Below are 13,829 nucleotides of genomic sequence, written 5' to 3'. Positions count from 1 at the left end.
TTTTCTGAGTTTCCCTTTAAGTTTGATGGTATTACACTCCCCTTCTGGAAAACAGAATAGCAAGATTTGAAGCTTCACTGATTCTTCAGTGCTCACAGAGGAAAAAGTTCTTCAAACAAGGTACTTCAATAGAAAAGAGGCTTACTCAACTAGCGCAGATGTGAAAAACTCTGCCTACTGAATACAGGTCTGGACAACAGTGGGGATGACATAGATCTATTGTGTAGATCAGCAAACTGTATGTGCTTAGTCCCAGCTGACTCCGCTGAAGCCAGGGTCCTCAAAAAAACTTATATTACACATATGGAAAAGTACCATTACTAATACGAAGGCTGTAAGTATATGTCAAAATCTAAATCTAATTAAAACCTTCAATACTAAAAGTAGGTGTTGCCTTTTTTTTAATTCTGAAATACATATGAAAGGTTTTGTCTCTGAGCATCTCTTCACAAAATACCTGGGATTTGTGAGCAAAGCCTTATACATACACATAGTCACTTCTCCTTCCCCCAGGGAAATTACAGGTGGGTTCTAAATACAAACCTGGAGCCCTAGGATTCTGCTTTTGTGCATGTCACGGAATAGCCAGTTAATTGGAGTAACTGGTGATACGTATTTAGAATAAAACTTTGTGCACATCAATTTGCAAACTTGTTATGAAATACACTTTTATTTATGTTTAGCTGTGAGCAGAGAGGTACATTTTAACCACATTCTGTTGGAAGCTTACATGTTACAGGGCTTCTGTGGTTTAGTGCAATAGTTTGTCCTAACCTTCTCATGAACACAGTCACTATAATCAGTGTTACATTTTCCACACTTGCAGCTCACAGCCACGGGGTAGGAATAATAGGGGACGATGTGACGAGGACAGCCCGGAATCAGTGCCGTTTGATACAACATATCTTTATATGTGCACACATTCTGGGACAGAGCACTTCTGAGTAGCAGCTTCTTGCCATTGCTGTCCTACAAAAGAAAAAAGAAAGGCATTGTTCCACTGAAGCATACGCGAGTGTCAGAAAACTTCCTCTGACATTTTCTCAAACGTGCAGAAAGCAAACCTCTTTACACTTAGACTGGCTCTGAGATCTTCAGCATACTTCTGTTCAGATCTATGATTTTAGGTCTGCGTGTGACTGGGGCTCCCTACCTTGCAGATACGTTCACCTTGCTTTTATGGTTTTTAACTAACCTGCCTGTCTCAGAGCACTAACAGTGCTTTGTAGTCCATACGGGCTACCTACCGACCAAGGTGGAACTTCAAATGCGATGTTGGACAGTGAAGCTCAAGCACAGTTTGGCATGCCTACATGCCTGGTATTTCCACAGCCAGCTGTCACAACAGTAGTGGGAGTAGAAGTTGTGTACATTAAATGAGAGTGACTAAATGCAATCTGCTTCCTACCTGTTCCATCCTGACCCTACAAACTGACTACTGAGGCTCTGCAGTGACAGCAGCAGTCAGTTCTCACAGAATCACAGGTCGGAAGGGACCTCAGGGATCACCTAGCCCAACCTTGTTCCCTGCTATGCCACTGGCGTATGAACTCCAAAGTTCCAGAGGCTTGGCATTTCCCACCCGTGCTTTCACAAAAAGCTAACTTGGAAACAGGACGATAGCGTGATTTTTCTGTCTGTGACAAACACTATTAGAATTGGATCATTACACACCATTTTCCAGAGAGAATAGGCCCTTGGTTTGCAGTGACGGTCATTATAGAAACAACTGCCTAAAACAGAGTAATGCCTTGTACCCGAGTCATGCAAAATCCAGCGCAGATGGTGGTGTTGATGGCCAGGCAGTAGGCACATTCCCTTTTCTCCACATGGATTATATACTCAGAAGGAGCACAAAGTGATGCTGTTTGACCGAAAGTCAGGACGAAGAGGAGAGACATCGCGAAGAAGGGACTCATGCTAGATGGGGGAAAAACAAACAAACAAAGCAAACCCTAAGTAAAATTAGATGTACCTTCCAGCCCTTTTCTCAGAACTTGACAAGAACAGTTGTGATAGTCACAGACTAGGAGTAATCTTAACTTTTTTAGCTACAGCCTGACAAGTTCTTTCCAATCTCAGACCTTTAATTGAAATAGTACTAACCACAAAAAAGAAGGGTAAACAGGCCATTAACAACACACAACAAATGCACTTTTCCCCGCACTAAAGCATGGAATTTTTCACTAATGAGTGATAAAATGCTGACCCAGAAAAATAATAGGAGCTAAAGGATTCGAAAATGCGACACGTGAGAGAACATGAGCTCTAGAATTAACGAGAGATGCTAAAATAATGTCACTGGTCTAAAAATAATTTTCTAAAGAAAACATCTTATTAAGATGTTTGAGAGAAAAAGAAACAGCTGTGCATATCAGGCATACCACTGTATTTTTTACTTTTCAGTTGGCTTAGAGGCACGATGAAATGGGAACACTGCCAAGAATTAAATCACAGATTCAAACAAATCACAAGAAGAACATCAGCAAAGAGTTCAAATCAATGAATCCCCACTTTATCTTTCTGTTGAGCTGACCTCATTTCTCAGACCTGCTGGGGGATCCCAAAAGCAATGCTTTGATTAGCTCCGAGACAATTCCAGGGTCTACTCTATAGCCTCTAAACTACGAACTTTAAATGACAGTGTCTACAAAGATATGGACATCACCCTGCAGTCTCTTCCAGCTGTCCGTTTCCCAAAGCAAGTGCCATTCATTGCATAGTCTGGTTTACCCTGTAGCTGCAACAACGTAAGTCTGGAAAGACCAACCTCTTGTCAGCTGAATTCTTCCCTATTACAGGAACCTGATTCTGCCTTGAGCTGGGAGAGGCAGTGACCCAGCACAAGCTCTGTGTGTGCTTTATACTCTCCAGGCTAATTCCAGGCTGATCTTCCTGTTTATATAATTGCATCTGAATTGCTGCTTTCTTATCACAAAGTCATCTATTGAAAATTCATACTGAACCACAAAGCAAATGCGATAGGAACAAATGCTTCCATAATAGTCTAACCTGGAAACTGGAGCTGGAAATCTAATTATTTTAACAGTCATTCTCTTCTCGGGCTTTTAAACTAACCACTGCTTTAAAGAAGTTATTACTGATTAATTTAGCCACTACATAGGGTAGCAACATAATGACAGGAAGGCTAGAATGGAAATGGAGTTATCCCACATACGACTAATTCTATACCCATGTTTTGCGGACATTTAATGAAGTCTGGTTCGCTCCGTTTGCTCGATACCAGTCAGGCACAACTGAGAGATGCAGTGCTATACGCATAAAGTAACAACTCTCAAATCAAAGCAATTGCTCCACAGTGTGGTGAGGTACAGCCTGACTCACCTACTCAAACAAAACACACCAAGAAATTATCTGGCCTCGAATCTTCTGAGCAAATGTTGAAGTAAGAAGCAATGAACTCTGAAATACTAACTGATGGGGAAAAAACTTTTCAGAAACCACTCCTTGTAGCACAACGAGAAGCAAAAAATTGCACAAACACCACAGAAACTGAGATGTCCACAGATGAGGCAAAAACACTCGTGTTTAGAGCTTTGTGGAACACCTGGGAGGAGCAAAAGTAAGAAACAGCCAAGTCAGCATGCACGTCTCTCAGTGATTCAGCATAAAGCCACTGTCCTTTACTGCTTTCACCACTGTCCAGACAGCCTTCTCACTATGCTTATTCACTGCAGCTCCGTTAACACCTACCCTTTTGGTTAATCACCTAACTCCCATTTGGACTTCGATCTGATATATGTCTCATGCAGGTGAACCACATTCTTGATTTATGGAGCCATGAGAAATATGATAAAGTTGAGCTTGAGCTGGTAAACATGGTTACTTTGGGCTGTTGGAGGAGTGACCCAGTCAGTCCCGACCGGCTTTTAGCTAGTTCCTGAATCTCCTTTCCTAGTGGTTCAGACTTCCGCACACAGCTTTTTTGTCCTAGACAAATTCTCCAAGGGTTTTTTCTGATAATGTGATAGAGTTCTTGTTCGACTAAGACTAGCCAAATGCTTTCTGTTTTCATGGACTCTTTAATTATGGGTTAATTTCTGCCATATAACTTCTCAGGAATTAAATATAACTCTTTCTGGCTTAAGGACATGAGCAGAGCATTAGTTGTACTCTCAGTAACATCTGTCCATCCACACTTAGCAACGGAAGTGTAACACTGTTATTTTGCTACTACTCCAATACATTATTTAACTCCATATTTTTCTGACATATTTTAAATGCAGTTAAACATACAGGCTATATGAGCATACACATGCATACACTCATATGTAGATAATATGTATGCACACTAACACATTATATATACACACATATACACTACATATATATGTATGGATTTGGTTGTGTAAAACTTTAATCTCAGAAAAATAATGTTTGTTCTGGGAAAATCTTAAAGAGTATTTCAAAGAAGACAACGATCCTGAAAGGAAAAGGAAACAATTCATAAAACTAAATCCTGGAGAGGACAAAAAGTGCCCAAAATAAGAATAAAAAATGGCATTCCTAAAGCAAGAATACCCCATGTGACCCGTGCATGCATAGCTGAAGTAGGTACAGCTGATCCTTTTCTCTAAAGATTTCACAGTGATTTGCAAGCACAGCTTTAGGCAATTGGACCTGTATTTGTACACACTGGTTCTGACAGGAAAACCCCCACATCCAGGTTTAAAATGTCCTCAACATGTCCTATAAGAATATAGGTAGAAGACAGATCAGAGTATTGAAGGCATATATCCTTTGCTGCTTCAAAGTGCTAATATCTCCGATTTGAGAAAAATGGGTGTAACTGGGGGGGAGAATTCAGATTAGGGTAAAAAAGGATTAAGAATTTGCTTTAAGAGGATTTAGGGAAATGCTGTCTGTAAACATGAATAGAAAAGAAAAAAATTACAACAGTGCTTGAAAGTCTGTCATAGCAAAGATGAAAAAGAGAATGCAACAATAAAAAATATAGCAATTAAAAAAACAAACAAACAAACAAGAATCTCTATTAGAAGTGAGAAAATGTAGAAAACTCACATGGGAAACTGGAGACTACAGTAATGTCCAGGGACTTCACTAGATGAAGACAAGGTGTTGATGCAGAGTAAGTGCAGAGACTTCCGTAATTACATGTGCATTTGAAAATGTAGTGGCTGAACAACCAACACACATATTTGCAACAGAAATGATTACATAAATGGTATAAGGGATAAATATTTTAAAATCAACATCATTAGCTAGCTAATGCTAATTTCAACAAGTCTTGGAATACTGAGGACATTTCAAAACATTAAGAAAAGTGCTAATATTATACGTATATTTAAAGAGAGAATGTTGACCCAGGTAACTCTCAGCCAGGTAGCCTGACATCTATCCCAGATAAATCAGGTAAAATAACAGAAAGATGATACAGGATTTGAGCAATAAAGAATTAACGGATGAGAACATAATTAATGCATGTTAAGATGGTGTTACATAAAATAGGTCATGCCACACCAACCTGATTTCATTCTTTGAGGTGATTACAAATTTGGTCGTTAAGGCAACTACATAGATGCAACGTCCTTAGTTCCATCTGTCCAGAGCCCTACTGTCATGAAGATTTAGAGCTATTAGGCAGTCCAATGTGGTGTATGCTGGATGTTGGGAACTATTAATCACTGGAGCAGGCAGTATAATTTTGGCAGTGCATTTATTTACTGCCGCCCTTTTACCAAGCCTCTGAACGCACTGCAGTTCATTACAGAAACACCTGACCAAGTATTAGGAACGAAAATTCATTTATCTGGAAGCACAATAAAATTAGTCTGAGTGGACCTCGAGACTACTGTGACTACTGTTGCCCATACTCGCGTTAGCTCCACGCTGATGTGGTCACAGAACCTCTTGGCTACTACCTCTTCTTTGCTGGCATTACGTTAGCCTGCCCATATGTCAGAGACGCACTAAACATCACCAAAGTGACACATATTCACATCTCTTCAGTCATTTACACAGACTATTATGCTGGTAGGAAAACTTTTTCTTGATTGTCCTTCTGGATATGACCGTAGAGTTCATTACTACTGACGCTCTGAACACCTGATGGGAGTGAGATCCCACTACCTACTGGGAGCAGCAAGACAAAAGACTGGGGCAGGACATCAAAGTCCAGTGTGGCAATCTATGAGTGCCCGAGTGTTCTTTCATACAGTTTCCTAAAATCCATAGTTAAAAGTCTGATGCTTATGGATCCATTTCTTTGGCTGCCCCGCTGCTGACCTGCAGACTATTCAGTAATATAATTTTTTAATGTGCTTTTACTGCCATCAGCTTTGTAGCCCTGTTCTGGAACAGCCAGTTAATTATTTATCTTTAACCTTTCTGATAACTAAACCAATCCATTCACTGACATCAGTCATTTTACACTTTCATTAAGTGAAAGACAGTATGCTGATGTTCTACAAGAAGTGTTTTAAGTCATCTCTGTAAATAGAATTTAGTAATCATAAAATTCTTGGGTTCATTACCCAGGAATCTCTGTAATGGGTTAGAGGAATTCAGTACATACCAGAAGCTTATATGTAAAATTAATTTAATAGGATTCTCTGCCACCAAGCAATGCCTAAGATAAAAGCAGGAACAATGAGAAGTTATCACACATTATTCCTACACACTTCTCCCGTTAGCAGTACAACACAATGAAAACTTTGTGATCTTATGAGCAGATTAACTTATAGAGCAGAGTAACTCTTGTTTCCACTGCATATAGCACTGTGGATATTAAAATAAAAGCATGTCCATGCTTGCAAACGACAGAGAAATAGAAGCTCTGCTGAGGAAAAACAGACAAAGCCAATCAGCTTAGTATTCTGGTAGAGGAATTACTTCCAACCCCATCCTGTTGCAGACCTCCACTGATAAAATGAGATAAGATCCTCATATGCTGGCGTAGAAACAAGTGGTTTTGCCAGGTTTTGCATTTAAACAGACCGTGGCTGCTGAATTTTCAAAGCTAATTGTCTATTGCAAGTCTCTCTGTAATAGCTTGAAATATACCTCTCATCTCTTAAATTCATGGATTCACAGATGACCGCTCTTTTATTCTTTCCTAGGATTAGCTGCAGCATTTCCTATCAACCACAGATTAAAACAGCAGTTCTCTTTGTTGCACATAATATGCCAACAAGCTCCATTTATGGTCTGAAAATACTTCAATAATCCTATTTGCTGTTTGGCTCATATGATAGACCACTTTGTATTTGGTTTCATTTCTTTGGGAAGTGCTAGATATTTCTGTTATTCTAAGATATACAATCACTACACTGAGGACAAAATTTGGAAAAACCCAAACAGCAGCAAAAACAAGCCAGAAGCCTTCTGCAGTATTATCAAGGATGAATGACTTTACCCATCCAATTTCATAACAATGCTAAGGCATAAAAGTCACAGACACTTTTCAGTTTCTAAGGGTTGTATTGTTCTCCTGATTTGACTGGCAATCTGATAAGCAGTCAGTAGGTAATCAGACAAGACCTTCACTGATGAAGATCTGGTATGGAAACTTGACACTATACATGATTTTTTTAAGATCAGAATTTAAGCTAAGTGCCTGTGCTCAGTGGGAACACTGGGGTACATTTCTGTTTCTTGCAGGCTTTGGGCATGCAGTCCTGTCAGATGCTGCTCTTCCCCAACATGAATTGCTCTCTTACGCAGTCTTCATGCCCACCTGAAAAAGAAGTGCCTACCACAGCTTGACAGACTGTCAAGCCCACCAAAGTGAATGCCTCCCAATAAGGAAGCCACCTTAAGATTTCAACTAACAATTAAAATGACTGTAAGGAAAGAAAAGGGAAGACTCTTTGTCCTCATGAACCCTGCCCCCCCAAGATACTCCTGGTAGAAGCAAGGCAGACTAAATTAAATACTTTGATATCCAGGGACAGAAAAGGTTGTAGGAATAACACTCTCATTTGTACTGCCTTTTTTCTTACTAAAGACATTTAACTCCTGTAGCAATTAAAAAAAAAAGTCCTTTTAGTTTAGAAATTTAAAAGAATATTATTACTGTTTTAGAAATTGTTGTCTTTTATAATAACTATCACACATACCTGAGGATTTAAAAAAATGTATCTTTTTAATCAAGATTTTAATATCTTCCTTACATATGCTTCGGGAAAATTGTTTAAAGCAATTCTTCCAGTACAGTGTCCAAGCGTGAATAAGGTGCTTTTTAAAGCCACTGTGAAGCAAGATCAGCAACTGCTGACATGAAACATACCCCCTCCTTTCATATTACACAGTCAGTTTCAATCAAGTGAGGTCAGCACTAGTGTGGCTACACTGACTGATCTCTAACCCCAACGCAGCTTCACTGCTTTCCATCAAGGCACTCCTGTGTTTTGCCCAGCCCTTCAGGGAGGGTATTGGAGAGCCTGAAAGAACAGGCACATGCTGAGACGCTGGATCTCCTACTCAGTACTACCTGTGAGTCCACATGCTCCTGCATTTGTCAGCTTGGGTGAGTCCTAAAAGTGTGATTGTTCTTAAGATCTGTTTTTACTTTCCGCATTCTATTTTGCACTCTACTCTTGCACCTTTTAAACAAAACAAACTTTTAAATACTGTTTGGAAGTAACTATCAGTAGTGTCGAGTGACAATTACAATGTACCTGGAAGTGTTGCATATGCTAAGCCTGCACTGTAGTTTTAAACTCTGGCGGCCGTTACATTCTTCTTTTTTAAGATACAAAATGTGGGTTTTCTCAAGTTGTCAAAATAACCTTTTGGTCTGATTTGAAATACTTGTAATCTCGTATCAAGTTTTGTCACAATTCTAGAGTATTCCATATCATGACGCAGTACGTAATAAAAACCACTGTTGCTACAATATGCCGTGCATTTATCAACAACAAAAACAGACCAAAGAGGTATATTTTTGGGCCACTTGCTGGAGGAAGGCCTTTCTTTATACAGTGCTACCAGAAGGTACGAGTCTCTTGCTGAATCTCTCAGGATTATCCAGTACAGAAGTTAAATATAAGTACTGGATAATAACAGGGGTTGGAACATTTATTTTAAAAATTCAGCTTTTGAGTAAACCCTCAACACTCTGTACTAATGAAATAGCAAGCTAATAATTTTGAAACTTCCTGTGCTTAGTAAAGCCATGATGGACAAAGGATACTGACCGGACATTGGAATATTTAATGAGAGATCCAAGATAAGCATTAGAATAGGTAAATGCTCATTATTTGCCTTTTCAGATTTAGAACTGAATTTTCAATTCAACTTTTTAGGTTTTCCCCTCTTCTGCTTTTCTTTTAGGCTGTGGTAACAAAAAGATGTACTAGAAAGTTATTACCTATCATACAGAAAAAATAATTCCCAATTTAAAGCGAGAGTCCAGACCAGAAATTTGAGATCAGGCATTAAACAGATGGCCAAGGTAACTATTTAAATTGAATCAGCTCTTTTTCTAATACCTACATTTTACAATCTATGGAGCCAGGGCTACTCAGTTATCCAGTAAGTAAATTCAAGGAAAACTATTATTTGTTCCCAAAGCAGTTCGGAAAAAGAGGAAAGAGCAGATTACACAAAGACAAAAACCCACTGCTAAACAAGAAAAGTGGGACAATATATGAATAGAATTCAACCTATACATTTTCCAACCCTTTTCTCTTATTACCTTATGGCAAAGTACTTTGTTCAGGCCAAAGATTATATATTTCTTATAAAAGAGGCCATACAAAGACACAGAGTAGATCTGGAAAAACAACAGCAACAAGTTTTGTAGCACCCAGTATTCCAGCTAAAGTCAATCAAACCAAGGTCCCAAATGCAGCTGTCAGTGGGAATACAAAAAGGACCAGAACGGATAGCAGCAGCTCCTCTGCTTTAATAGCCACATCACATCTGGCACGTGTTGCGTGTAACACCATTCACCACACTGAGAAGTCTTCAGGCATCACAAGGCTCAAGCTGGTTGTCACTCAGCCACCTACGTTTTTGTCATGAGCTGTGAGTTAAGCACCATCAGAACTGCTGAAACCAAGCAATCAGCTTTTCACATCCATACCAGTGAGCATTGTTGAGGCTCCAACTCCAAATCATCCAGCCCAGGCTTCAGGCTGGTGTCACTACATTTGACAGCAGCATTTCCTTGAATTGCTGGGGCCAGACCCGTTTATTTTAGTTGAAGCCACAGTACAGACGAGGAGCTGTACCTAGAACTTGATGACAATGTAGGAGTTTGAAGGACTAGGATGTAGCATTCTGTGAACTGGGGGGTTGAAGAGGTGAGAGCAGGAAAGTGAGAACATCTGCCTTAGAAAAAAAGGAAAAATAGTTAAAGTACTAGAGAAAAATAATATTGCATACATGGTAAACAAGGATGACAGGAAGAAAGACAGCAGATGTGGTAGGCCAGTGCACTGCTCACCTTCCTTGAAGAAATATTAGACAGAAAAGGAACTGGAGAACAGTGTTAGCAATATTACGAAGGAAAATAATAATACATACCAACATTTCCAAATACTTGCTTTAAGTTAAGGTAACCTGATCCTAACAAACTTCCTGTTGGAAGCTGCAGGTCCTCAGCTGCTCTGTTGAAAGGTGTAATAAATTGGTATCTGCAGTTGTTATCAATTAAATTCTTGCTCGGAAGACATATTTACCTCAGACGCTGAAGGCCACATCCTCCTTAAAACTGATTAGTAAAGAATCTGAGTAAAAAGAAATGTGACAAATATATCATGGATATATATTTCACTGCAAATAGCATTGAACAAAAGGAAGTAGTATCTTTGATAACGTAATTGATAACTACATTTATTGGCACAGGTTAATATACGTTTTAAAACCTTGTGAAAATGGCATTTAGAAATAAGCTTATCTTGCTAATACTTTTAAATAAAGCACATATATATATGACATCATATATATATAACTTTACTTGTAGTAAATGGGACTAGCCAATAATAAATATCATGGCTGATGCCTGAATACAGCCTTTAAAACTTTAATAAAATTCCACAGATAAAAGCATCAATATTCACTGCTATGAATAGCTGCTAACTGGCAGCTTTCAATTTTTACTTTTCTGAACTGTCTGCTACCTGAAGGATTCACACGTAAAAGCACATGCATTTACTAATTTTCATTTGCTTTTCCTGTGCACACTGGATTAATGCCTAACAGAGTTGTTCATATTTTCAGTTTTATTTACGATATATAATCCATGCACAGAAACAGGCATAATATGAGGCAAATATGATTTTACATCCTTCCTAGTTGATTACATTTCCTGTAAGTTTCCTATAGTGGTACTAACGGTATTTTTGTCATTTTGCAGATGGTTTATACAATACACCACATGACACTCTCACGATATCAGGAGGATTATATGATGCACCAGATTTACAACCCTGCCACGACAATGAAGTCTTAACTGATTACTTACCATTTGAGTCTAGATGTGGGCAGTACAGACTTGAATTTTTTACTCGCTCAAGTAGACTTTTCTCCACCTTAAAGACATTTTAATTACCACAAGACTCACTGCGAAATGCAGAAACTCTTACAATATTTAACTAGCATTTCTAATTCTTACTTCTTAATGTTCTTGTAATTTCTTCTCCTACAATGTCAGATATTGTACATATACCACTATACTGGAAATCATGTTTGGTAGGTATTAATTTATTTTTTATGTAGAGTGTCAGTGAACGATCATTTAAATCCTATTGTTTTATAGTAAGGCATTCAAATATCACATTCTGGATTAGCAAACTGATGAATGTGGGTGGGCTAGGCTTGATGTCGATTTTGAGTCTTAACTTCAAGATTGCAGAATTATAGTTAATGGATCTATAGGTGAGCCGTAGCTGAGAAGACTAGACAGTACAAGTCTCATTATACTCAGGAACAACTAGAATTTTGAATTTTGATTGCTCAGTAACTAGCTTAGGAGTTGAGTCTGCATATCTGTTGAAGATGTCCACAACAGTGACAGCCAAAATAAAAAATATGCCATCTTGAAATGAAGTATCAAACCTTGCCAGGTATTTAGACCTTGTATAAAACACCACCCCTTTTAAAATAATTGACAAACTGCACATATACGTTGCGTTTCTGGTGACTGCATTTTCTTTTTCCTGAAAAGTAGCTGAAGAGCTATTAGTAAGTAATGTCCCTAACTAAGATGAAGAATAGCTGACTTTGCATGACATTCTCTCTATCCAGTCAAAAAAAAAAAAGTAATTAATGTATCTGGGAGAGGCTTAAATACATTATTTTACACTACTTACAGTAAAATGATCTGTCTTGTAAAGACATCTGGAATTTGTGTGCTATAAGCAGCTTCTCTGTTCTTCGTTTGGTCTAATTTACGCTATTTAAGCAGATATATTATAAAAACTCAATATTCTGCAAACATATGAAATATCTTCCCAGGAAGAAAAGTCATTCTGACTTCTCAAAAAATTTGCTTGCATAACAGATTCAATTTCCAAATATGGAGAAAAAACCCAGTATATTCTTTCAGATCTTTGGAGAATATTTGTCAGTTATATGCAATAAAAAGTCATTATCAATCTCACTGCTCAACAGATAAGGCATAAGGAACCCAAACTACTAGCCTATACATAAAATTGCTACACAAAAAGGGTGAAGTACATATGTTTTGCTACCCTCTTCAGATGAATCCAGGATTTTGATTTTTCATATTTTAAGATGTACCTGTAGTTTTCTTGTAACCACTAGGCTCTGGAGCAGATTTTGGTTGTTGTTGTGAAACCAAGATTAATCAAGGATTAACGCAGAACTATATGTTATCCTAAACTATTCTTGCATGTACATGGCAGGGGCTGTTAGTCCTTAGGAAGGCTGCCTGGTGACTTACACCTGTATTCTAATACGTAACACAACAACATCTGGTCCCACGCTTTATGTTTCAGGTAAACGTTTTAATGACATCTTAACATTGTTTTTACAATCTTAAAACACATGTGCATATTTTATTCCTTATAAAGCTGAAATCTTTTTAAACTGAAGTCATTCTATTGAAAATTCCATTTTAAAAGTTTCAAAACTGTTTTAACATACTGAAATAGTAGCTACTGAAAACAACACAGTCTAAAAAGACAGTTCTGACATTTAAAAAGAACAAAAAAGAAAGACAACTTCATGTGCATGCATTTTAACAGCTTCAGTATTTCTTTCACCAAATAGTACTCTTTTGTGAATTATGTATTAAGAAAAAGAGAGTAAATTTAGAAGAACAAAACTGAATTTCCTTAAAACCAGTATTTCTAATGCCAAACTTTTTTATTCTTTTTGAAACAGCTTTCTAGGTAGTTATAATTATTTCTAAATGTTAAGATGGGCTAATTTGTCTCCCGACTTTTTATAGCAAAGGGAATGAAATGTAGAAAATGCTCTGCATGTTGATGTGGTTAGGTATCAATAAAGTTTATGTGTGTAAAGGAAATGAATGTAGTATTAAACGTACTGAGTATGACAGAAAAATGCAACAATGTACTAACTCTGAAAGAACAATAATACTGTGCTTGTACTGATCAAATAATGCTAGGGCACTAGTCACTTCTTCAGTTTAAGTAAAGAGCTTTTCAGCTTCTTTTATTTTTCTTTTCCTGTCCATTTTAGAAACTGCAGTCCATCCAGCCTCTCGCATTTTTCTCATGGTTGTAAGTTTCAGTACAGACCCTGGAGTTTTCACGTTTGATGTAGTTGGTTTCTAAGAAGAAAAATAAAGCCATCCATTAGTTTCTATAACCAATTTGATTAACTGTTCATTTTGATCTGAAGAAAATCTAAGG

The 13,829-nt window shown here is 37.9% G+C and overlaps 2 protein-coding genes across 3 annotated transcripts in view; both read right to left on the bottom strand.

The window, feature by feature from the left end:
- Window positions 1-642: 642 nt before the first annotated feature.
- On the bottom strand, window positions 643-10,158 carry TSHB (thyroid stimulating hormone subunit beta). 2 transcript variants are annotated; one of them, XM_064472088.1, is made up of 3 exons: window positions 10,070-10,158; window positions 1,758-1,920; window positions 643-969 (listed from the first exon to the last, which is right to left on the bottom strand). In XM_064472088.1, exons 1-3 carry the CDS (start codon window positions 10,102-10,104, stop codon window positions 727-729), a joined length of 441 nt encoding a protein of 146 aa, XP_064328158.1. In that variant the 5' UTR covers window positions 10,105-10,158; the 3' UTR covers window positions 643-726. The 2 variants fall into 2 exon arrangements, with proteins under 2 accessions (XP_064328158.1, XP_064328159.1); XM_064472089.1 differs by lacking the exon at window positions 10,070-10,158 and adding an exon at window positions 5,044-9,078.
- Window positions 9,173-13,829, bottom strand: part of SYCP1 (synaptonemal complex protein 1) — a 30,988-nt gene continuing 26,331 nt past the window's right edge. The window contains exon 31 of the mRNA XM_064472091.1: window positions 9,173-13,747. Within this exon, the coding sequence (XP_064328161.1) occupies window positions 13,604-13,747 (144 nt within the window). The 3' untranslated portion in view covers window positions 9,173-13,603. The remainder of the gene's footprint in view (window positions 13,748-13,829) is intronic.

This window comes from Phalacrocorax carbo, chromosome 23 (genome assembly GCF_963921805.1).
Source record: "Phalacrocorax carbo chromosome 23, bPhaCar2.1, whole genome shotgun sequence".
NCBI lineage: Eukaryota > Metazoa > Chordata > Aves > Suliformes > Phalacrocoracidae > Phalacrocorax > Phalacrocorax carbo.
The sequence above is the reverse complement of the archived record's forward strand: the minus strand, read 5'-3'. Positions and strand labels throughout refer to the sequence as shown.